At 35.0% G+C, this 24,052-nt stretch overlaps 2 protein-coding genes across 2 annotated transcripts; one reads left to right on the forward strand and one right to left on the reverse strand.

Annotated features, from left to right (window-relative positions):
• Positions 1–151: 151 nt before the first annotated feature.
• Positions 152–3,019, reverse strand: LOC121234468 (protein RICE SALT SENSITIVE 3-like). The gene is made up of 7 exons (XM_041130408.1): positions 2,491–3,019; positions 2,347–2,397; positions 1,885–2,016; positions 1,589–1,694; positions 1,376–1,417; positions 1,189–1,245; positions 152–1,041 (listed from the first exon to the last, which is right to left on the reverse strand). The coding sequence occupies exons 1-7, from the start codon at positions 2,619–2,621 to the stop codon at positions 304–306; spliced, it is 1,257 nt and encodes a 418-aa protein (XP_040986342.1). The 5' UTR covers positions 2,622–3,019; the 3' UTR covers positions 152–303.
• Positions 3,020–11,325: 8,306 nt separating this feature from the next.
• On the forward strand, positions 11,326–23,676 carry LOC121234425 (germinal center kinase 1). The gene is made up of 21 exons (XM_041130356.1): positions 11,326–11,446; positions 11,952–12,078; positions 15,540–15,596; positions 16,392–16,419; positions 16,567–16,689; positions 17,272–17,383; positions 17,597–17,634; positions 17,776–17,829; positions 18,341–18,409; positions 18,533–18,649; positions 18,780–18,848; positions 19,904–19,983; positions 20,123–20,251; positions 20,326–20,602; positions 20,933–21,022; positions 21,124–21,291; positions 21,936–22,063; positions 22,153–22,285; positions 22,668–22,792; positions 22,914–23,093; positions 23,390–23,676. The coding sequence occupies exons 2-21, from the start codon at positions 11,984–11,986 to the stop codon at positions 23,427–23,429; spliced, it is 2,112 nt and encodes a 703-aa protein (XP_040986290.1). The 5' UTR covers positions 11,326–11,446; positions 11,952–11,983; the 3' UTR covers positions 23,430–23,676.
• Positions 23,677–24,052: the final 376 nt, after the last annotated feature.

Consider the following 24,052-nt stretch of genomic DNA (forward strand, 5'->3'; position numbering starts at 1 on the left):
GATGGTTTTAACATTTAATTAGCCAAGAAAAAGATAGCTTTCGTCCTGGAAATCGACTATTGCGCTAAACAGGGCAAGTTACTAGTACTGTATTCTTTTGAATCTTTGCAGTATTCAGAGAATTTCAAGGAAAATTTATGTTCCGATGAACTGCAACAAATGATCACAAGTAGTCATAGTAATGGACAAAAGGAACACAGAATATAAAGAGAATAAAAACGTACAGGCACGAGAACATGAGCAGCAAAGGAACACAAAAGCTAAAATGTCATCGTTTTTCCCTCTAATACAAGTCTTTTCAATTCACTCCAAGAAGGTCTCCATGACATCTGAGTACATGCCCCCTTCAGGATTCCTATACTCCACAGGTTGGTGTTGCTGGTGATCAATAGAAGTTGAAGAAGAGGATGAAGCCATTCTAGCCGGCAATGTAAAGCTCCTCTTGAATTTGTTTTCCATCTTTCTTGCACTCTCCGGATGGCTGTCCAAGCTCAAGAACTCATTGGGATTTGCTCCACTTCCATTATGCATATTTAAGGCATCTGAATTCGGGTTTGAATTCTTTCCTTCAAGGATGAGAGGGTGGTGATTGTGGTCGGGTTTGTTTCCTAAGCTGTCCGAGTTAAACAACAGCTTGGCATCATCAGTACGTCCAGTGAGAGCATTGAAGAAAGACAGCCCGTTTGGCCACTTGATGTCGTTTTCGTGCTCTCCCACCATATCTTCCATACGGGTTTCAGATGAATGAGGTAGAAGAAACATGTGGGTCTCATCTTTGGCTTGTGGAAATCCAAGTCTGGCCGAGTTTGGAAAATTGGGTGAAGAAAGCATAGAAGTTGCAGACGGAAGTGGCCTTTGGCCCCAGTTGAAGAGCGGAGTAGGAGGTCGGATTGGAAGGGGTGATTGCTTTGAAGGTAGTGAGGAAGAAGAGGAAGGGTTCCCGTTTGAAGAAAAGAGCTGGGAGAGGTAGAACCCAGACTGATAGCCTAGAGATTCAAAGGTATGCCTCATTCTTAGCACGAAATGGAGATCTTCAGGTATCTGTTATTAGACATTTACCTCTCAGTTTGATCAAACATATGTAAAACTGATCATTTATTTAGTACAAAAAATTACTGTTTGAAAATCAACCAAATGTATAAGAGTAGCTTCTGAATGAGAAGATAAAGACAAAAAAAAAAAACTCACAATCTTGCAAGAACCCAACTGTAGAAGGCCATGGCCAGCTTGAATGACAGCTATTGTCTGATCATGGAGTTGAATCAAGGAGCACAAAAGTCTTAAGTCATTGGAAAAAAAAAACCAAAAAGAGAGGAAAAACAAATAAAAAAAACAGTAAGACTGGAAACAGTGAAATAACAGTTTCTTTTCTGACCTGAATTCCTGACTCGAATTGATCAGTCCATTCAGGAGGAAGCTGCATTAAATGGCACCAAAAATAGGAAGGTTACCGTCAATCATTAAGATGGTACCATCCAACCAACAGTAGACCAGAACATAAAAGAATAATTAATATATCTGAAACTTAATCTAGAATTGGACGAAGAAGAAAAAATGATGGGTGTTTTTATGCGTTGAGTTCCCATACAGCATCAAAAGAACTCTGCCAGTAGTTGGAGATATTTGGTTCGCATTCAGTTGGTTCTTTGAAGACCCATTTATGACACTTATCAGATGCAACTTTCCCCATCAACCTGTTGGAATCAATATCACCCAATCAGGCCCCCCATATGATAAGAAGACCCTTCACCTTTTACATCTCTCTACTTTCCATGTTACCTCAAGATTTTGGTTAAGAGACTCAGAAAGAGACAGAAGAGAGAGAGAGAGGGGGGAGAGAGGATCGAAACCACAACACAAAAAAAACACCTACCCAGTACCCACCCTTCTCCATAATTATATAACTGAATGGACATCTTGCTGAAGGATCTTCTGACAGGATCTTCGCCACCATCAATCTCTTCCAAACAATCGCCAACTCTTCCTCGACAAAACCCATCTTCCCACATCAACATTCTTCACAAGGTTTTGACAGACAAAAATTACATCCAGTTGAAATTACTGAAGAACATATCGTGCAAATGAAAACTTACTAAATAACTATCAATAATCATCAATCAAAAAAACTAAAATACAAACAAAATAAACATCTTCCAATTTCACTCTTTTTTCCACTCTTTTCTTGCAAGGAAGAAGGTAATGCTCTGCCTCGTCGCTGAGCAAAGAAAACAAAGAATGCAAATTATACCGCTAAGCTGAACATAGTGTTTGAAAGTACTACTCTGTTTACTAAATCCTCTGCTTTCTCAGCAACCAAACTGAGAGGTGAAGGCAAACCATACTTACAGGCTACCGTTGTCGTCTCCAACCTTGCACCCATTACCTCCTCTGACTCTTCTGCAATAAAAAGAAGAGAGACCGATTTTAAGGAAGCAGTTCAGATAAAAGCATAATACAGAGAGACAGAGACGGAGACAGAGAAAGACACACGGGCGAGGACGGATGGTCCAGAAGACAGAGTAAGTCCAGTCTGTGTTGAGGCAGACGCTTCTGAGGGCCTCATGAAGGGCCATCATCCCAACAGCTTCTTTGCTCCTATCTGATGCTCCTGAGCCCACCATCTCTCTCTCTCTCTCTCTCTCTCTCTAGTATATATGACTTTTCTTTTTTCCTCTTTCTCTTGCACACACTTGGACCCTTTTGAGTTCCCCTCTCAACCTCAGAAACACTGCTACTTCTAACTGAACTCAATTTTTATCTTCTTTTGCAACTCTGCGACGCTTAACCACCATATAGAATATCCTTACATCTCTCTCTGCTGTGTTTGTTTTTGGCTGGCTTCCCCACCTCCCCTCCCTCCTCCCTCCCTCTTCTCTCTCTACTATTCCTTTTCGTTTGTCCCGAGTAAACAGGTTTGCCGATCTTGACAGAGGAAGGTAAAGAGTGAAGACTATAAGATAAAGAGGGAGGGATGAATGTTATAACTAGTAATTAATTAATTAAACCATAAAAATACTGTGGGGACAGCTTGTATCCGCTTTCTGTCTCTTGCAAAGCACTACAGTGGAAGTGAGGGCAGAATAAAATAATAAATAAAAAAACCAAAAATAAAGGCTGTTGTTTATGATAACCCAAAATCACGTTTCTGCCCTTTTTCTCACGAGTAATGCTAGGGCCACCGCTGGTTTTACTATGTGTTTTTTGATGTGTTTTTTTTTTTACAGTTATTTTTTAAATATTTTAAAAAAATAAAATAAATTTATAATATTATTAAAAAATACTTCTTTAATCATGAAAAAATTATTTAAAAATAATTGTAAAAAAAAACATATCAAAAAACATATGATAGAGGCAGCGGTGACTCCAGCGGGAGCTGCCAGCGGTGGCACTGTCATTTTCCTTTTCTCACTTCAGCAGCTGGGAGCAGTGTTAGGTTTTGGTACTTGGGGTTTCTCTGACTAGATTCTTCTGTATCGTGCATTGTATAAAGCTTGTTGGGATGAAGAAGAGAAGAGGTCAAGCCCCTGAGTTCCTCCACAGTCACTTTGGTAGAGTAGGCTACTCACTGTTTTAGTTTCAAAAGCACTTTTTCAAAAGTTGTGTTTATATTCATTATTTGTTTTGGATCCATTGTTATTTACAAATAGATTATAAAAATAATTTTATAAATTAACATATATTTTATTATATTGTAAAATTATTTTTATTATAATCATATAAAACCACGTCAATTTATAAAATTATTTTTGTATAATCTCTTTGTAGCTATAGTAATCCTCTTGCCCTTTTTGTTGATCAATAATTTTATTTTCTATATATAATAAATATTTTAGGGTTCATATATATTATCATGTTCATCTTTTGGAAGTTAATGCTAAAACCATGAAAATAATTTTAAAAAATTCTCAAAATTTGTGGGATAGGAGGTTATGTATAAGCATATTAATGTTTTAGAATAACCTTGGGTACAAACTTTAGACATGCCATTATTGCGTAAGTCTTTTATAAAAAAAATAGATCGCAATAAAAAATAATTATTTTATAATTTTTTTGATAGAATTTATCCTTTTATAAAGAAAAAAAATCACGATACGAACATTACTAACAATTCCTTCTAATTACAATCCCGTTTGCTGCTGAATTAAAGCTTGGGTAGATGAAGTTGGTTCCATGTGCTTCTTTTTAATGAAAACGATATCCATGATAACGACATAGTTACAGTACTTTCAAAACAAATAAAGATACTTCATGAACTGCTTATTAAAAAAAAAAAAAGAAACAACATACTCCTACAAATTTTACAAATTCAACGTCTCCGATCCCAGATGATACAACCTATATATGTGTGTCACTATACTCCTTCCTAACTCAAACCTTACAAAGCCGTGAACTTCTTCTTTCTGGTTTGAACGATATTTACAAGAGTAATACTAGATATATGCAGTCATGGAGTGCGCAAATGTCGTCCACTTTTCTCAAATAAATTGCATACTTATATATTTTATAACTGCAAATATCATTTCTCATTTCTACAAGTATAGCGCAAGACTTTAATTCAAGATCGTTTCCTCTTTTGTTTTGTGTTGTGTAGTGTAGTAAACATAGAGAATGCCAAACAAACCCTAATATTTTTTCTAATAGCTTGAGCAGATGAAGGATAACAAAGACAATTGGCAAGGCACGTACAGAATCTTTACCAGTCAAAAGAGGTTGGGTGGGATTCTGATCTTTAGATTTGGATTAATATTTTAAAGGAATATAATATTGTTATTATGTCAGTTTTGTAAGGACCAACTTAAGGGTAATCATCATAATTTTCGTACCAGTTTTAGTGAAAAAAAAATAGAAAAGGAATAACCATTTGAGCACTCTTCTGCTCCTTTTAACCTATCTTCGTAATTAAGCCAAATGGAAAAACCAAAATTGTCCTACTATCTATTTATACATGCATCTAGGTCAAGTCATCTATGAACAGTTTCTTTTTATGGCATGCTCCTTCAACATTCTCATCCTCTACAAATTTCACCTTCATCTTTTAAATTCATTGTGTTCATGTGTACTTAACAATCTCAAACCTACAAAAATCATAATATTTCATATTTCATCATTTTCTTGCGTTACTGTTCAACACGAAAATAATAAATTATAATTTCTTGATCTTTTTTTTTTTTTTTATATCTTTTGGATTCCGATCGAAAATGGCTTTAAAGTTTTTTTATAATTGATCTACATCCCGACTAAAGAATATAATAATTTATTGCTATGAACTCAACTCCATCTAAAAATAATCAGTATAATATCTAGTTTGAGTATTGAGAATATTTTAAAATATATATTATTATTTTTTATTTTTTATTTTATAATAATTTTATTATTATTATTCACAAAATATATAAAAATATCTTATTATCTAAACACAATCTTAATTACAAACATTTTTCTCACTTGAGAGAGAATTACCACCCAAAACTCAGTTTGTGTTTTTAACTAAAATAAAAGGATGAAAAATGTAAGTAGGCACAAATATTTTGAACTTGACAAGGAATAATTCATGATATGTGTGTACAAAACTGTCTTTTCACCGACAAGGGCGGCTGTCGTAGTCAAAATCCAAATTGAGTGCTCTAATCATTTAGCCATTTATTAAAAAGTATTATCAACAGCGAAGGTTAAAAATAAAATAAAACCAGTAAGATTTAAGGTATCACGTGCGCACGTGATATGGCAGTGAGTCGGTGCATCGTTTCTCTTAAAGAAAGCGAACCGCACGAATTGCGGGGTACTGCGTCCCCTACATGCGACACCTCCTGCCCTAGCGAGCACACGCTTCTATTTCACGCGCATATATCGCACGGTTGTAAGTTTTCCGGGTTGGGATTAAAATCGGGGTCTATGCATTAGGCGCTGGCGCGTTGATCGTAAAGCGCGTGGGAGAGATTGCTGTGAAAAGTTCCTCTACCGCATTGACCGGCCCGGTCCTCTCTCCGAACCCAAGACCGTATCTTTTGTGGGCTCCACTTCCAACACCCTCCCCTAACTCTTGACCTAGCCCACTTACAAATCCACTGCAGCAAAGGTAAATATATCGGGCTAATTATACAGTAAATTTTAGAGTTTGACTTTTATTTTAAATTTTTCGATCGATATGATATAAAATAATAATAATAATAATAATTTGTACGAGTATTAAATATACAAATTTTTAAGTAATTTGTTGTAAAAAAAAATTTGACTGCACCATGAAAAAGTATTAATGAAATCAATTTTTATATAGAGACCTATTTTTTATGAAAGACTTGAGTGAGACATATACCTAAGATTTGTAATTAATACTACTAAATTATAAAGTATATTTGAAATATAGATGGGGGTGATCCTCTAGCTTATAATATGAATGAATTTATTGATTTGTCATTAATATAACGAAAAATTAGTTTAGGATCTGTTTGACAACATAGTTATTCTTATATATTTCTTCCCCAAGTATCACCAAATATAAAATATTTTTTAATTTTCAACTTTTCAAATTTTTTATCTAATTATTACCTAATTATTACAACTTTCTTAAACTCTCAAATAAAACACAAAACATTACAAATTTTTCAAATTTCAAAATAAAAATTATATTTAAACAATTTTTAGTTTTATAATATTTTTATTTAACTTTTTATATTTTCTTTCCCAAAACTTAATAAAACATCTTAACTCAAATAGTCAAATTTTTTTAATATTATTTTTATTTTGAGATTTGAAAAAATTAAATTGTTTATTATATTTTGTGTGAGAGTTTGAGAAAGTTGTAATGATTTTATGAGATAATATGAGATGAGATAATTTGTAAACAAACCAAGCCATATATAGTAGCTTACTAGTATTTCAAAAATATCAAAAATTTTATGTGCAAGCTAGTTATTTTTGCGTACTCTTTTACACACTCTACTAATATGATTGACTGGATTATTTTTTGCTATAAAATAATTTTTTTATCCAATCATATTAATAGAATAATAAAAAATACACAAAAGTGATTGTATGCAATAGAACTCTTCAATATTTTCTAATCTGAATTCACCGGGCAGGCCATCTCCCAATTTCTCTCCAGCGTGCTGCAGTACCATTAATCACGATCAAGCCTGGCCTCTATCTTTCATGGTTAAACAAGTGATCTAGCATATGAGTGAATTCATACACTGATGATGAATTTGTTATATGTAAAGCATTTTTATAAAACAGCTTTACTGTGAAAGTACTCATTTTTCTAAAAGCTTAAACGGGTGAGAATATATAACTTTAATTATTTGTATTATATTTTTAACATTTCTTTCTCATGTGGGTCATATTATCTTTTAATGAGTAAGCCTACTACGTAAAATATTTAATTTAATGAGATAGAATGTAAAGTTAAGGTTGAAACTGAGGACCTGATCTACTCTAATACTATATGAAATCACAACTTATTTTAAAAATTTAAATTGATGGAAATATGTGAATTTAATTATTTGTATTATATTATTAACATTTTCTCTTCATGTGTAGGCAAGAAATCATCTTAATGAATGGATCCATCATATAAAATATGATATAGTATAGAATCATAGTTCGAATTCAAGATGTTTGCTTTAATATAATATAAAATTATTAATTATTCCAAAAAGTTGAGGCAATAAGAAGAAATAGATATAATTATTTGTATTTTATTTTTATAGGTAATTAACGTACGTACACAGTGAGCAAATGTAACTAGCTTGAGAAAACCTTCATGAAGGGAGTATGTATGCATGCATGTGATCTAATGTGATTAATTTCAACAGACATGCACGTACATGCACTACTAGCTAGGCGGCGTTGCATGCATGCTTTAAACCTTGTTCATGACGTGAAAATGGAGAAATTGTATGAGAAACCATATGCATACATGCATGCCTAGCTAGCTAGCTAGCTAGGATTAATACATCATGATGCCTTTCTTCCTCGATTCAAATTAGTACTTGAGAAAAGTCCAAGACGGACGATTTGAATGTTTCTTAATTGACTAACCCTAATATATATATACACACACACCCGCGTAAATGTTTTGGGTTTTGCTAGCTTGATCTTGATCTCTGCATCATGGTGACGAGGCCCCACTTCCCCTTTTTGAGCCCATAGAAACATTAATCAATAGTGTTGAAGACTTTTCTCAACTCTCGAGTATATATCTTGGCGGCCGAAACATTTAACGCCTGCCAATTTCTCCTTTTTCATGAAAAGAACAATATTAGTCTTCCTGTTGGCTGTTGGCGCGTTACAAGAAAAATGAATTTTTATTATCAATTTATTATAACTAAAAAATTATTTACAATTAAAATTTATAATTAATTTTAATTATAAATAATCATTTTATTGAAATTGATTGGTTATAAAAATGTATTTTTCTTGTAGTGGTACGTTCCGCTAGAATTTTTATTTTTATTTTATTTTTTACTTCGTGATTTAGTAAATATTTTTTAATAATATTATAAATTTTTTTATTTTTTAAAATATTAAAAAAATATATGAAAAAAAAAACATAAAATACACTAATAAGAAGTCTAGCGGTGGCTCTAGCATTACAAGTCATGAGAATTATCATGTAAAGCTGGCTTAGCTAGCCAGCAGTACTGCTGCATGCCTACTTCAGGATGTTGAAATTTAAATACACGACATGTGCATGCATGCATATGCATTACATGTTTTCAATATATAGAGAGCTCATGAAACAAGGAGGGCAAGAGCAAATGTAACTTCCTAATTAATTAATACATGGCTTGTGATCAATGCATGGCAGCATGGCCTCATGGTCATATTGTTGGCGGTTGTAATTGACATTATGTCGGCAGTCGGCAGGACGTCCTTGTTTCTTTTATGGCTGAGATATGGAAATTTGTCTTTGACATAATAATATTAATTGTCTAACACAAACACACACGTATATATATATAGGGACATAGATAGCTAGCTAGCCAGGGTCGTCTTGAGTTTACACCATATATTGTATAAAGTATTATAGATATAAAGATATTATATAAAAATAAATTTATAAATTAACGTAATTTTATATGATTCGTTAAATTTATTTTACGGTAAAATAATTTTATAATTTAATACATTTTATCAAACTACATCACTTGATAGATTTTCTCTTACGCAATCTATTTGTAGCTAAAATATGTATATGATGCAACTGATCACTTTATATTTCCACCCTAAACCGGTTTGATATATGGATCAAGTCAATGAAATACGATGGTTAACGTATTTTGTAAATTGTGATATTAAAATACGTATATTTAATATTTGTAACCCCAAAAAAGTGGTTTAATGGCAAAATTGGTATATATATTTTTCTTATTTTTTTGTCTTCCGTGTGGTGGGTCGAGGGGAAGAGGTGGTAGAGATATTTTATTATATACTGCTATAAAGAAGCAGATTGGTAATCTTGAGGAGTAGTTCTGTTAGTCCGATCTTGGATAATTTACTTCTCAATAGTTACTGGTTCGAGTCCTTTTAGAATTATTAGAGATTTATCTGGTCATTAACTTAAAAGCTCTATAAGATAAATCGAGGTGTGCGCAAGTTAACCTGGACACTCACAATTAAAAAAAAAAAAAAAAAAGAAGAAGAAGAAGAAGAAGATTAGTGATTGCAAGTAAAGGCTGTTTTTGGGACGCAGCATGCTTGTATTATTCGAACCTAGCCTGGACTGTTGGGACTTATGGAGAGTTTGGTGTTCAGAGGCAGCATGCGTGTATTTTCAGAGGAACTAGAACTGCGCGAGTGAATCTCCCTCGATCTTTGGTTTGAACGAAACTGCAAAAAAATGTGAATCTCGGTTTTTGCTTTCAGCCGCTTGAGTTTAATCTCTCTCTCTCGATCTGTGTTTTTCTTTTATTTTTTTGTTTTTTTAATGTTGACGTGGAACGCGCCACGTCAATGGAGTGTGCAGTAATTCTGCAGTACGTAGCAAAACTCTTTTTATTTTTTCTTTTATATGCTTTCCGGTAGACCTGGGCGGGGCGGTTGGCCCACTAACCCAATTGCTTAAGTTACTTTCAAACTTAACATGTCTAATGTCATTAATTTTATGCTTGATTTAATCTGTACAATATATTCATTAATTTGTAAAGTTTATTTTCCAATACATGCATAGTAAATCATTATTATTATTCCATATTTATCTCTTCGTTAATCTGTACAATAACTTGATTAATTTGTACAGTTTCTTTTCCCATACACGTATGATAAATCATTATTGTTGTTCCATATATAGCATAAATGTAATCTTAACACTTTGTTGGCATTGCATTTTGATGTGCTTATAAGTCAAAGAGAGCAACTTCTATCAAGATGTGGTGTGAAATAGGGATTGCAAATTGTGTTTTCCGATCGTATCAAGTCATAAACATTCGACTATATAGGTCAACTTGAACCCAACCCATTAAGTTAAATGCGTCAAATTTCCAAATCTTAACCCAACCTATTTTAGATAATGGGTTGTGACTCGTATCGTGTCGTATCATCCATTTTGACCATTTTAATAATTAATTAGAAATAAATTAACACAACACAATTCATTTAAACCCACTTGTTTCATGAACTAAAATGCATAATACATTTGATCTAATTAACATAATTTCATATAAAATTTAAATCTATATTTATTAATAACCACAATATCTTAAAAAATAGATATCAATATTTTTCAAATTTTAACATATAATAAAACTAATATTACAAACCATACAATAACAATTATGAGCATAGGTCTGAAATTACAATCCCAACAATAAAAATATAAGCATACTGAGAAATACCAATATTACAACTTAACAATAAATCGTGTCTTAACGGGTCAATTCATTTTGACCCAAACCCGTTAACATCAAAATAAAAACTCGCTAATTTCTTGTCGTATTCGTATTAGGTTCACGAGTCGTGTCACATATTGTCACTCCTAGTGTTAAACTTTCCAATCTCAAGTCACCATTTAGATTTTACTAATCATTAAAAATACACCACACTGAATTATTTTTCACATTCTAAAATTTGAAAAGCCAAAAACTAAAATCCTAAAATCTAATGAAAAATAAATATTTTTTTATGACAATAATTTTTATGCTAGCTAATGTAATAAATATTCACATCGTTTGGTGTAACGATAAAAAGAAGAAGATTGAAAATAGATTTTCTCAAATAAATATACGAAAGTTATTTTTGCACTGCAGGCTTGTTTATAAAGGCCCGGCCCAGCCCAGCCCTAAATTACAACATTTGATTTTTGTTTTTTTTTTTAAAATCTATTTTGGTTTCCAATTATTACGTAGAGAACGAAAACAAAGCTCCGTTAAACAAAGGTACAACGGTTCCTCTCGATCCCTTTGGAGCTCCCAAAGTCTCTTTTGCTCTCACTCCCTGCAACGACACCCAGGTTAGCTTTGAAGTTTAAACCCAATTACGTCGAGATTTTAAGAATCCGAAGCCTGAAGGCACGCGCGTGTTATCGTTTCGCTTTCATTTGATGGAATTGCTCTCCGTCTGTTTTGTCCCCTAAAATTATATTCTGGTGGGCAGTCAGCGTGTCATTATCCCACGTTTCGTAACGAGGATTGGAAAATAATATCTGACCCAAGTGCTTTGCTTTGAGTCCAAGAGCTTCTTTGCATTGTGTTATTTTTTCCAGGTTTTTTTTTAAGATATGGGATTTTAGCGCGTGATTTGTGTCTGATCTCGGGGGATGATTGATTTGGTGCTTGCACATGGTGTTTTCAGATTTTGCATTTGAATACAATATTCGGGTTTATTTACCCACTTGGGGTTTTGTGAATTTGGGATAGTGAATTTGTAGTGGGCTTTGAAGAATGTGGGAACGTGGAGGTATTCGGCTCGAGTTTGTGTCTAAGCATTGTTTGGTTTGGTGTTTTGGATTTGTGTAGCGAGTGAGGATAATAAGGATTTCCCTGTGAAGATGACCGATGCTACGGGGTTAGTGGAGGCTGCAGGAACAAGATTTACTTCATTGGAGCTGATTGGGAGAGGATCATTCGGCGATGTTTATAAAGGGTAAGTCCGATTGGTGTCATCTTTCTTCTTAATTACGCTATACTGTTATATACATTTGCTTTCCTGGATAACTTGCAAGTGAACATTTTGTTTTGTGGTTGGTTTTGCAATCCATTTAAGGTTGTGAGATCCTCATGGTTTTGCTTTTGCAGAATAGTGGTCTTTTGCTGCCCCCTCCCAATTGAGAACAGGATGGAGGGTTAGGACATGAGTTTGATAAAAAAATAAAAATTCTTTTGTAACTCTATACTTTTATTGGTAAAAAAAATCATTTGTAACTTTTAACTTACTTTAAGTGGAATCATGATAATTCTGCATAATATACAATTATTTATATTCGGTGATAATTATATAATTAATTCATGAATACAAGCAATTTATTGGAAATATGTAGAGGTGCATTGCCTAAGTACGTGGATCGTATACAAGAGGATCAATTAAATTCTGCCGCCATATACTCTGAAAGGAACTTGTTTCTTATTGTGAATGTTCCCAATTAAAATACAAAGAGCCTCCTCAACAGAACCAGATTTTTCTCAAATTTTGGTCCAACCTAGTGAATTAACTCAAAAAGTTAAATTTCTGTGTTTCAATTATCGTATACATTCAGGAACTCGTAATACAAATTTCTTAATCTACATAACTGCATGTACAAACTCTGGCATTGCACTTTGGTTGGGTTATTGACTCACAATATCCATTTCAATCTGTTAGTTCAGTTGGGTAAAGCTAGCCCATGCAGTTGTGTTGTGTATTAATCACATTGCACAGCATGCCCACGAACAAGCCAATAACGGAATAGGTCCTAATGGATTTGAATAAGGTTAACATCAGACCTTGAACAAATGAAAAGTGAATTTTAAGATGAATGATGAAAAACTCTAGATGTAATTGTATAAAAAAGCTAAGGAAGAATGTTCTTCGATGGCTTAAATATGGATCCCGTATCAACATCTATGTGGTTTCATAATTAAGGATTGAAAGAAGTGGGAAATATTTATCTTCACATTGTGGTGGGTAATGAGACAAGGAATAGTTTAAAGATTTCTCATTTATTATTTGCTGATGATACCTTGATTTTTAGTGAGCCTGATTCTGATAATTTACGTGCTTTAAGAGCACTATTGCTGTGTTTTGAAGCTGCTTCGGGGTTGAGAGTTAATTTATCGAAGTCTGAAATTGTTCTTGTGAGTGATGTTCAGAATTTATCAGTTTTGGCTAACTTACTGGGTGCAGAATCTCTTCATTGCCTTTGAGGTATCTTGGGCTTCCTTTGGGGGCCTCTCTTAAAGCTGTAGACATATGGGATGGGGTGATTGAAAAAATTGAAAGGGGGGAAGATTAACTCTTATAAAAAGTACTTTGTCTAACCTGCCCACCTATTTCCTTTCTCTTTTTCCTCTTCCGGCAAGGGTTGAAAAGAGAATTGGGAGTTTATTTCGGAACTTCTTATGGGGTGGCAAAGGTGAGGAAAAAAAGTTTCATTTGGTTAGTTGGAAGAAGGTTTGTCAACCATTGGATCATGGTGGTGTGGGAATTAAAGATTTAAGGGTTTTTAATAGAGCTTTACTTGGGAAATGGCTTTGGAGATAACAATTGGAAAGTAAAGCTGTTTGGAAAAATGTGATAGATGTGAAATATGGAAGTTTGTGGGGAGGTTGGTGTTTTAAAGAATCTAGTGGAGCTTACAGGGTGAGTTTATGGAAATTTATTAGAAAAGGATGGGATTCCTTCTCCAATAATTTCAGATTGAAGGTGGAGATGGAAAGGGGATACCCTTTTGGCATGATCTGTGGTGTGGGGATACTGCTCTCAAGCTGGAATTTCCTGCTCTTTTCAGAATTGCAAGGGATCAAAATACAGCTGTTTGTGATTCTTACTGTAGCAGTAATAATAAGGTTGAATGGAATGTTATTTTTAAAAGGGATGTTAATGATTGGGAAGTGGATGAAGTTAAGGCATTGCTGGTTAAACTTTATAGCTCAAAGTTGGTGCTAGAAAGAGAGGATAGCATGGTGTGGATTCCTGCTGGAAATGCTAAGTTTTCAGTTTCATCTTATTACAGAATTTTGTCAAGCCATAGTAGTTGTGTATTCCCTTGGAAAAGTATTTGGAAAGTGAAAGTTCCTTCCAAGGTTTTTTTTTTTTTCTGTTGTGTGGCTTCTTTGGGCAATGTGTTGACAACTGATAATCTTAGAAGGAGAGGATTGTTTATTGCTGATTGGTGTGTTATGTGCAAAAGGGATGGAGAATCAATAAATCATCTTTTTCTTCACTGTGAAGTGACAAGATTCTTGTGGAATGAGGCTTTGAGCTGGACAGGTTGACATTGGGTAATGCCCAGAGAAGTGGTGGATTTATTGGTAGGGTGGAAGGGTTTGAAGGGCTGTAAGAAGGCGATGAGTGTTTGGAAGATGATTCCTCCTTGTCTTATGTGGTGCATATGGCTCGAAAGAAATGGGAGATGCTTCCAAGATAAAGAACGCTCTTTGGGAGATCTTAGGGATTTTTTCTTGAGTACTTTGGGTTTTTGGGCTAAAGCTTATGTAATGGTGGATAATTTTCTGAATCTGTTTTAATTTTCTGGTGTTAGTTTTCTTTTTGTTTCTGAAAGTTGTAGGTATTTCCTTTGTATACGTCCTGTGTGCCTAGGCTTATGCCTATTTCTTTGAATAAAAATTATTACTTATCAAAAAAAATTTATCTTCACATATGAGAGGAATTCCAGAATCTTATGAGAGAAGATGTAATAAGGATGTGTGGTTGTATAGTTTTGGGTTGTAGACACGTGCAGGCATGCACTTTTCATATTAGTTCTTCCGCGAGGACTATTTTGGGTTTTAGGCAAAAATTGTATGATTAATAAGCTAAGTGATGCCCACGTTGATGATCAGTACTCCCTCGCTTTCTTCTTGCTGTGTAAGGTGGTGCTTAATCATTGGAGATGCTACAGGAGAATGAATATTATCTTTATTACAAATACTTTACTAGTTGTGATCCCAGTGTGTACCGACTCCCCCACCCAACAACTGGTCCTTGAACCATGGACCTTTTAACTTTATGATTCATGCACTGCCAACAGATTATGTGGAGGGTCAGCTCCCTGTGTGCTGACTTCTTGGTTGTGATTATGTTTCTAATATGCGATCACACTGTTATCAAATTGGAAAATTCACATTTCTTTTTACTTGAAAGCACTAGGCAATGCTACTTTCATTTGAGTGGTGCACACACCTTTGGCTATGTGGCCCTGTCAGATGCTAGCACATTCCCTTGAATTTGATAAATATATGATGGTAGATTAAAATCATAATTGGTGACTGATCATGATTGCCTCATGTACAGGTTGATATCTACCTAGTAAAATTTAATGCTTATATAAGATAGTCATACAGTTCATCATAATCTAATGAACATTTGCCTCATTTTGCTAATGACCTTGATGCCTTCCTAATTTGCAGGTTTGATAAGGATCTTAACAAAGAAGTAGCGATTAAAGTAATTGACTTGGAAGAGTCGTAAGTAGATAGCTTCCCACACATTTGTTCTTATGGTTTTAGATTCTACTTTCATCATCCGGAGTTGAGGTTTTTTGTGTTTTTGTTTTTGTTTTTTTTTTCCTCTTTTGGGGGCTCTTTCTTGTTCTGATATGAACTTTTCAAACAGCACAAAGTGCAGGAAAAAAGTCCAGGATCATCTGATTCCCATGTCATTTTGCGAATAAAAAAAGCACAATTTCATTACATAGACTCTCAAGTGTTTTAAGCACTTGCCCAAAACAGCAATGATGGTGTTTTAGGCACTTGTTTCTTTTTCAGGTTCCTAGAATGTATTTAGGTGTTTTCTTTGTTATACTCCCTGTGGATTTGGGGAACGCCTATTTCATTCTCAGTAGTAAAGTCATTTTTTTAATTTTTTTTACCTTTAAAAAAATGACTTGTTTATATCAATTGGGAGGTTGCTCTAAGCCTCTACTTGCCTCACCTGAATCTGCTGTAACATTATCAAAAGGAAAGAAACACTATTGGACTTCCACATTTCCTTTCTTGTGTAAGAATATCTGGAGATGTTTTTGAAAGATTTTGATCTGACCTATTTAGCTGATTGGATGGTATTTTGTGGTCTTATTGCTCATCTCAAGGGCCTTGTCCCATTTTTTATGACATCTATTTTTTTTCTCTGCTTCATTGTTTGCTGCTGATTTTTGGTTGCAAGTGAGCACTTTGTAGCTCACAGCATGCTTCACATTTAATTCTTATTTGACTTGTTTAAAGAGCAATGCTTAAAACTACCTTTTCAATTTTCTTCTGCAGGGAGGATGAAATTGAAGACATTCAGAAGGTATTACATCACAATTTTCTTCTGCCACAAGTTCACGATTCACTCCATTCTTATGACAGGAGGAAATGTTATTTGAGCTACAGCTCATTGGCTCATATCTGCTGTAAATAAACAATTACATACCTCATCTATCTTTTTTAATGACAGGAAATTTCTGTTTTGTCACAATGTCGATCTCTCTATATTACCGAGTACTATGGTTCTTATCTCCACCAGACTAAACTCTGGATCATAATGGAATACATGGCTGGTGGCTCGGTTGCTGATCTAGTAGGTTACTTTATTGACTTTCATCTACATGTTCATTGCATGAAAGTTTGAAGTTGCTTTCTTTTTAGGATTTGAGTATTGATGAAAGATCTTTATCTCTCTGTCTTGTAAATGTTTGTCACAGATGAGAGATCTTTTGGTGTTAGGTTGATGCAAAGGAAAAAATGCATTTTTTTCATGTGTAAACTGCTGTTCATTGCATGAAAGTTTGATACTTGTTTACATGTTCATCAGATGAGTACTGATTAACTAGTGTTCATTAATTGCTCTTTTTCTTAGGTACCTATCTTTCTGTTCTTTGTCTTATATACTTTCCCTGAAAAAATAAACTGTAATATCTTAGGTATGTTTGTCATTTTATGAATGATTTGCCTAACCTTTCTTCACACTTTTCAATGAGAAGGGAAACTCTTGTCAAAGTTGCTTGATTGAGCTGCTTCTTTTTCTTTCTTCTTCTATGTGTTCGTGTTTATGAATGCAAGCAAGTTCTTAAATACACGTAGATGGAAAAATATTTAAAAATAATTTCATAAATTGCATATTTGTCTTCTTGACAGCTAACAGAAATTTTTGCTTCTGCAGCTCCAATCAGGTCCTCCACTAGATGAAATGTCAATTGCTTGTATATTACGTGACTTGCTGCATGCAATTGAGTATCTGCACAATGAAGGAAAAATCCATCGAGATATTAAAGGTTTTCTTGCCACCCACGCTGACTGTCTACATATATATACTGAGAAATTTCCCAATTTGTTTTCTTAAAGATTTCATAAATTTGATATATTGTGTTTGAAACATGTTTTTCCTCCGCCTGCAGCTTCATAATAATTTTCCACTTAAACTTTCTCCCAGTATTTTTTTTTTTTTTTAATCCTTGTGTGATGACCTAATATTATAATTTTTGCAGCGGCAAACATATTGTTGACTGAGAATGGCGATGTCAAGGTATAAATTTTTTGCTCAATGAGGCCTACAATTGGCTTAATTCTGTGTAAAGGCTGACTAACTGGAAAACATCGATGATATGGGTTGAATTACATAAATTTGCTTCTGGCCTTCTGCATTGAGAGTGTCACCTTGTCACAGGTTGCAGATTTTGGGGTTTCTGCACAATTAACAAGGACTATATCAAGAAGAAAGGTACTCCATGTCTGTCATACTGTAATTGTTTGCTTGTTTTGCATGGGCTGGGTTTTTTTTTGGTGGGGGTGGGGAGGGGAGGTGTGAGGGCAGAGGGGCACATAATTTATCTACTAATGGTCATGATTTTCTTCCTCTCGTGATGATGTGAGACATATTGCGGAAGAATCTGATTAATGCTTTCTTCCTGATTGCCTACTGTTTGTAGCTGTCAAGTTATTTATGACAGCTATTTATCTCCTGGTTTCATTGCCATATCAGACAATGGAAGCGACGGGTGTTAATTTTTAAAATCTCACTCTCTTATGAGGAGGAGGAGGAGGAGGAGGAGGAGGAGGAGGAAGGGGGGGGGGGGGGGGGGGGGGGGGGGGGGGGGGCAGAAACTTGATTTATTGAAAATATCTTTCTTCCAAGTTCTCAGATATATGGTCTTTTGAGTTTGGTTGTGATGACGTCAACTATTCAATAATTGGTCATTTCTGGGATTCATTAATTTGTTTGACAATGTCAGACATTTGTGGGAACACCTTTCTGGATGGCGCCAGAAGTCATTCAAAATTCAGAAGGGTACAATGAGAAGGTATTATATCTCAAAACAATGTTTGGGATCTTTATTTTTGGGAGTAATATTTTTTGTTGTTGCTGCTTATGCACCTCCCACCCCTACTCCATGCTTCCCCCTTTCACCCTTTTCTTGATGCAGGCAGATATCTGGTCTCTTGGAATAACTGCAATTGAGATGGCCAAAGGGGAACCTCCACTTGCAGATCTTCACCCAATGCGAGTTCTTTTTATCATTCCTCGGGAAAATCCACCACAGGTCTGTTATCATTCCTTAATGCCTCAGTGATTATTCTTGATATAAAAATGGAACACTGAAAGGCTTTTTACCTGATGGAAGCATCATACTTCACAATTTAAAGGAATCACGACTTGTGTTTTTCATGCAGCTGGATGATCATTTTTCTCGTCCGATGAAAGAATTTGTTGCGTTGTGTTTAAAGAAAGTACCTGCAGAGGCAAGTAATTATACCCTTCAAATACCCCCCACTGTTTTCGAAAGTGCATGTATTTTAAATGAAATGTGGTGGAAGAGTTTATTAGGATTAAAAGAGCATGTTAGCAAGAAGAATTTGTTACAGGGGTAGTTTGGTCATTTTATGTATTTGCAGCCCTGTATAATAAAGGTGCTAGAGAGACCAAGTACACTTCTCAGTCTCTTCTTTCTCTATATGCTTTGTATGCAAATCTTATAACTGTATTTATACCATCCAGATGAATGGGTATGATTAAGGTCAATAGCTTGGACCATCTTGCAGAGCATTACGTAATATATTATTTCTTTTTTCTTCTGGCAAGTAGATAATATTTTGTTTAATATATTTGATTTTGGATTTTACTTGAACATGCTAGTTTTATTGATGATAAAGAAAATATGGAGGGCATTCGATTAAGGTTACTAGCTTTGCTTGGAGCTTCTGTAGAGCTTTACATATTTATAACTCAACAATCTCAGTATCTTATATTATATTGTTTTGTTGGCATGTCAGATGATTTAATTGATGTTACACACTTTGTATTGGTGGGCAAAAACCCATTATGGTGTTCTCTTTTATATTTCTAGTTTTCAGGACAGTAATTCTATCCCGCTCAACTTCAGTGACATGAGTGCCACGTTAGCATATATCTCCACCTCCACTTGAGTTGGATTAAGCCTCAAAAACAGAATTCTTTTATTATCTCCACCAAAGTAAAAAACTGCAAAGACTAATCAAGTCTCAGCTATCCTTGAAGTTGAGCACAAGGACTAGCTTAGTCTATATATATATATATGAGTAGAACTAGCTTAGTCAATATTTTGGCTAGAATTATTTGCTTCACTGTAGTGTCTTCCTGAGATGCAACTTCATGAATAAAGTAGCTAAGGTTTCTTTGGATCTAAGGTTCTCACATCTAGTGCAAGTATTGTTTAGAAATTAGAAACATTTTGTATTATATCTTGTGTCACAACATTTTGTAACTTTTATTGAGCACTCTTAACATTTCGTATTATATCCTTTTTAATCAATTGCAGAGGCCAAGTGCTAAGGAACTTCTCAAACACCGTTTCATAAGAAATGCTAAGAAGAGTCCGAGACTTTTGGAGAGAATAAGGTGTGTGAACATCCATATAACCTAGTAGTGGCATGCATCTGTGTTCAATACAGACAACAAAAAAATAAAATGCAGAAATAGTGTGTTACTGCAGAGTCTGCTTCTTGTTAACATCTCATACCTTCTCTATTCTCAACAGAGAGCGTCCAAGATACCAAGTAAAGGAAGATGCAGATGTTTCTAGAAATGGTACTAAAGCCATAGGGGAGGCATCCGATACAGTGAAGGCGGCAAGAGATCCAAGAGGAGAAGAAACTGCTCGAGCCAGGTGAGTTGAATCTGTTGGTTAATTGTACTTTGTTTGGTATTTGTTTGAATTCCGAATAATTTTCTGATCTGCAGTGGTCAGGGTAAAACTCTGAAAAATGCTGGATGGGACTTCAGCATTAGTGGATCACAGAGCACAGGTACTGTTAGGAATGTTGTAAGACCACCTCCAGCTAGAGAAAGGAGACCAGAAGCTTTATATAATCAGGCTGCCCAAAAAAAAACACATGATAGTGGTAACCAAGGGTTGTCTGCATCTGGAAATGCGAATCATGTATTACTAGAGGCTTCCTTCGGGAGGGATGCCAGAGTATTATACAACAACGAGCATCAGGATAATTACCATGGAGATGTAATCGTCTCTCTCTGTCTGTCTGTCTCTCCCTCTCTCTCTCTCTCTCTCTCTCTCTACACACACACACACACACACACACATATGGAGCTCTGCCTATTTTGTTCTGTACTAATAGATAGCACAAGCTATACTAGTCACCCTTCCTTCAATATTACAGCTGTCCTAATTAATGCTTAATTTAATTAGGTTGTGATGTTTGTTAAGCAAAGACTTGCTTTTTCTCCTTAAAAATCTGATTAACCAACTAAGTCAATTGGTTGTTTTGAACATTGATGTATATAAACCTCTCAAGGTCTTCTCAAGTTTTTATTGGTGCTCAATTTCCAGGATGAATTATCTGCAAGTGGGTCTGGAACTGTTGTTATACGCACTCCAAGAGGATCTCAGTCATCTCTATTTAGCGATCAAAGTATGCCGGTATGGTTTCTGTCTGGGTGTGATAAATAAGAAATTTTAAGTTTCTATCTACCCTTTCCATGCTAGCCAGTCATTTGATTTGAATTTACCATACTGTGTAGTTTAGCAGCTCATATGCAGCTTTTGAAGATTCATCTACAAGTGGAACTGTAGTTATCCGAGGCCAACATGATGATTCTGACTCTCCTCGGACTCCAAAATCCAGGCTGGGAATTCAAGAGAAAACTTATACTGCCTCACTTGAAGACAGTGCGATAAACCTTGCAGAGGTTGTTTTAGTTTGTCATGCTGTCTTCAGTTTTTTTAATGTTAGCTTCTAACGTGCCTAGTGAACATAAATAAATAAGAGTTAGGTTTTCAACATCGACCATCCTGAACTGTAGTTTAGATGCTTTATGATCTGTAATTACTCACCCGGTGGCTCTTGAACCCAACAGAACACCCTTCACCCTTTCTTATTTGAGTTACACTTTATCTGTTTCTTCATTCATCAGCTTTATTTCTTTTTGTTGAACCCAACAGCACACCCTTCACCCTATTTTTATTTGAGCAACACTTTTATCTGTATCTATATGCATCAGCTTTATTGCATTTTATTGAGTAACCAAAGAAACTTGTCTAAGTATATTCTTGAAATGATGAACTGTATTTCATTACCTTTTTCCTTTATGTTTTTTCATTATGCCTCATAATATTTATGAAGGTTTCATTCTGACATTTTCCTGATTTTCTATTGAATCATATTTTCCCCACTTGAGTTCCTGACTTCCTTTATGATGGTTATGGTCAATATCAGAACTTGAAATAATCATTGGCTTCCCATTTAGGATTTTGCCTAGCTTTTGTTTTAATAAATGTGTCACTGAACTTAGCTGAAAGTATTTTCAATTATTTTGTTGATATGAATAACTAGGCGAAGGCTGCACTTCAAGGAGGGTTGAGAAGAGGAAATGCCAGGGAAAGATCTACAACTGGAAAGTTCGACAACGACCTGCAGGAAAGCAGAAAAGACCAGATGACGAGCAGCTCAGATTCTTCCAGGTACATCCATTGCTTACACAGGTGCTAGTTAAAAGAAAATTAATGGTTTGGTTATTGCAAAATTTTAACGGACAACATTTTTACCTCAGACATTCTCGTGAATACTTGGATGCACAAAAAGGAAATTCAAGATCACAGCATTTGAGTGATGATGAAGTCAGTCTAAAAATTGCATCATCGTCTGCGCCATTATCAGTTTTGCTTATTCCTTCACTAAAAGAGGTGAGTATCCAGAAGTGTTTGCTTTAAATAGTCACCTTCTAGAGTTGTAATTTTGTATGTGGGGCGAAATGAAGCTGCTTGTGCTAATTACAAGTAGTTAAGAGTGAACCACAGTTATTCCATTCAGAGAATTGAAATTTGGTGCAGATGGTCAGCCAGAGGATAATAGTTTATTGTCAGTGAAAATGAGCTAATTATTCTGAAGATGGGGTTGAAACGACATTATGTCTAGAAAGACCCTTTCAATACTTCTAAAGAATCGAGGATATTGAATTTGTTAATGATACTAACGTGTGCAAAATAAACTATTGTAAGCAATCTTCATCATCCATGTCTTTAAGTTTTAGTATCTTTAGTGAGCGGCTCAACCTCCTATTTGTAGGCCATCGCGGATGATCCAGAAGGGTCTGTTGTGCATTCTGTTACAAAATCACTCATAAATGTGGAACGCATGAAGCCTGGATCTTGTGAGGTTCTTGTGAGGAGGTTGCTTCAGCAATTGGCAAGGTTGAAAATTTCTGCTTCCTTCCCATATTCTCCTGTCTGGTTCCCAGTGTCTTATCACTCAAGTTGTTCCTCCTGTTCTTTTTGAAAATTCTTTTATGAAATTGTTAAGTGTTGTTTGCAGTTCAAAGGAATCTTCATTGAAAGACCTCCAGGAGCTCGCTGCTTGTTTGTTCACCAAGGTCAAACCAATGCCTGAAGTGCAAAATTCAAATTCGGAAACCGATAACAAGAAAAAGCAACAGAACAAGGAACTTAATTCAAATGCCAATTTAAGCCCACTTGCTAGATTTCTGCTATCGAGGTTAGTCAAGTGATTGTTCATCTGATTGTATTATTTAGATTATGGAGTCAACACCTTGGTAAACCATCTTTGGACTCCATGACCTGAAAATAGAAGATTATAATCAGCAGTTAAGGTCCAACTCAATACATGTATGCGATCTAAATTTTAATGGATCGTTTCAAGTGCTGCCCTCCTTCCTCCTTCCTCCATCCAATCCCCTCTCATGAACCTGTGAGTTTGGCGAGATTTTACCAAATTTTGAACATTGAGTGTGCTTTGTCATTGTGTATAATGTGGCCAAATTTGTTATGCAGATGGCAAGGCCAAGTTTCACGGGATCTCAGCCCAGCTTAATTGAAAGATGCTTGTCCTGTGAGTGCATTATTTATTTTGTAGTGTGTTTCCTCTTTATGCATTTATTCTGATTGATGTACATATCATCATTGTAAGAAATTATTTATTATGATTTTTTTTTTCTAATTTTCCATTTTTGTTGTGTAGTATCGGCATCACTATAATTAGGGGGTTTGCTATCAGCACATTGAAATTGTAATACTATGACCATTGAGTATTTGTCAATAATTACCCAGCATGTTGATAATATTATCTTTTTGTAAGTGTGTTTTGAACATTTCTACTCCAGCCACAGCTTTAGCAATTTGGTTGTTTCCAGATGGGTCTCTTCAACGAGAAGGTTGTTTTACAAGGGGTCAGCTTCCGAAACGGAGCGTGTAAAATCATATGCAAAGAGAGGGGTTTCAAAATTTGGACAAGTTCATTTAAGTGCCAGATATAATTTTCATCTCTGAACTACTAGGTGTTTTACTCACTACACCTCAAACTACTAAAATAACACATTGCATCTTTCAATTATCCCCAATTATCAAATAGGTCCCTATCTCAACTCAAGAGCCGAAAATCAAGATATTTCGCCACCTTCCCAGTCAAATTTGAGCAGAATCATGTTTTATTGTTAG

This window comes from Juglans microcarpa x Juglans regia, chromosome 6D (assembly GCF_004785595.1).
Source record: "Juglans microcarpa x Juglans regia isolate MS1-56 chromosome 6D, Jm3101_v1.0, whole genome shotgun sequence".
Lineage (NCBI taxonomy): Eukaryota > Viridiplantae > Streptophyta > Magnoliopsida > Fagales > Juglandaceae > Juglans > Juglans microcarpa x Juglans regia.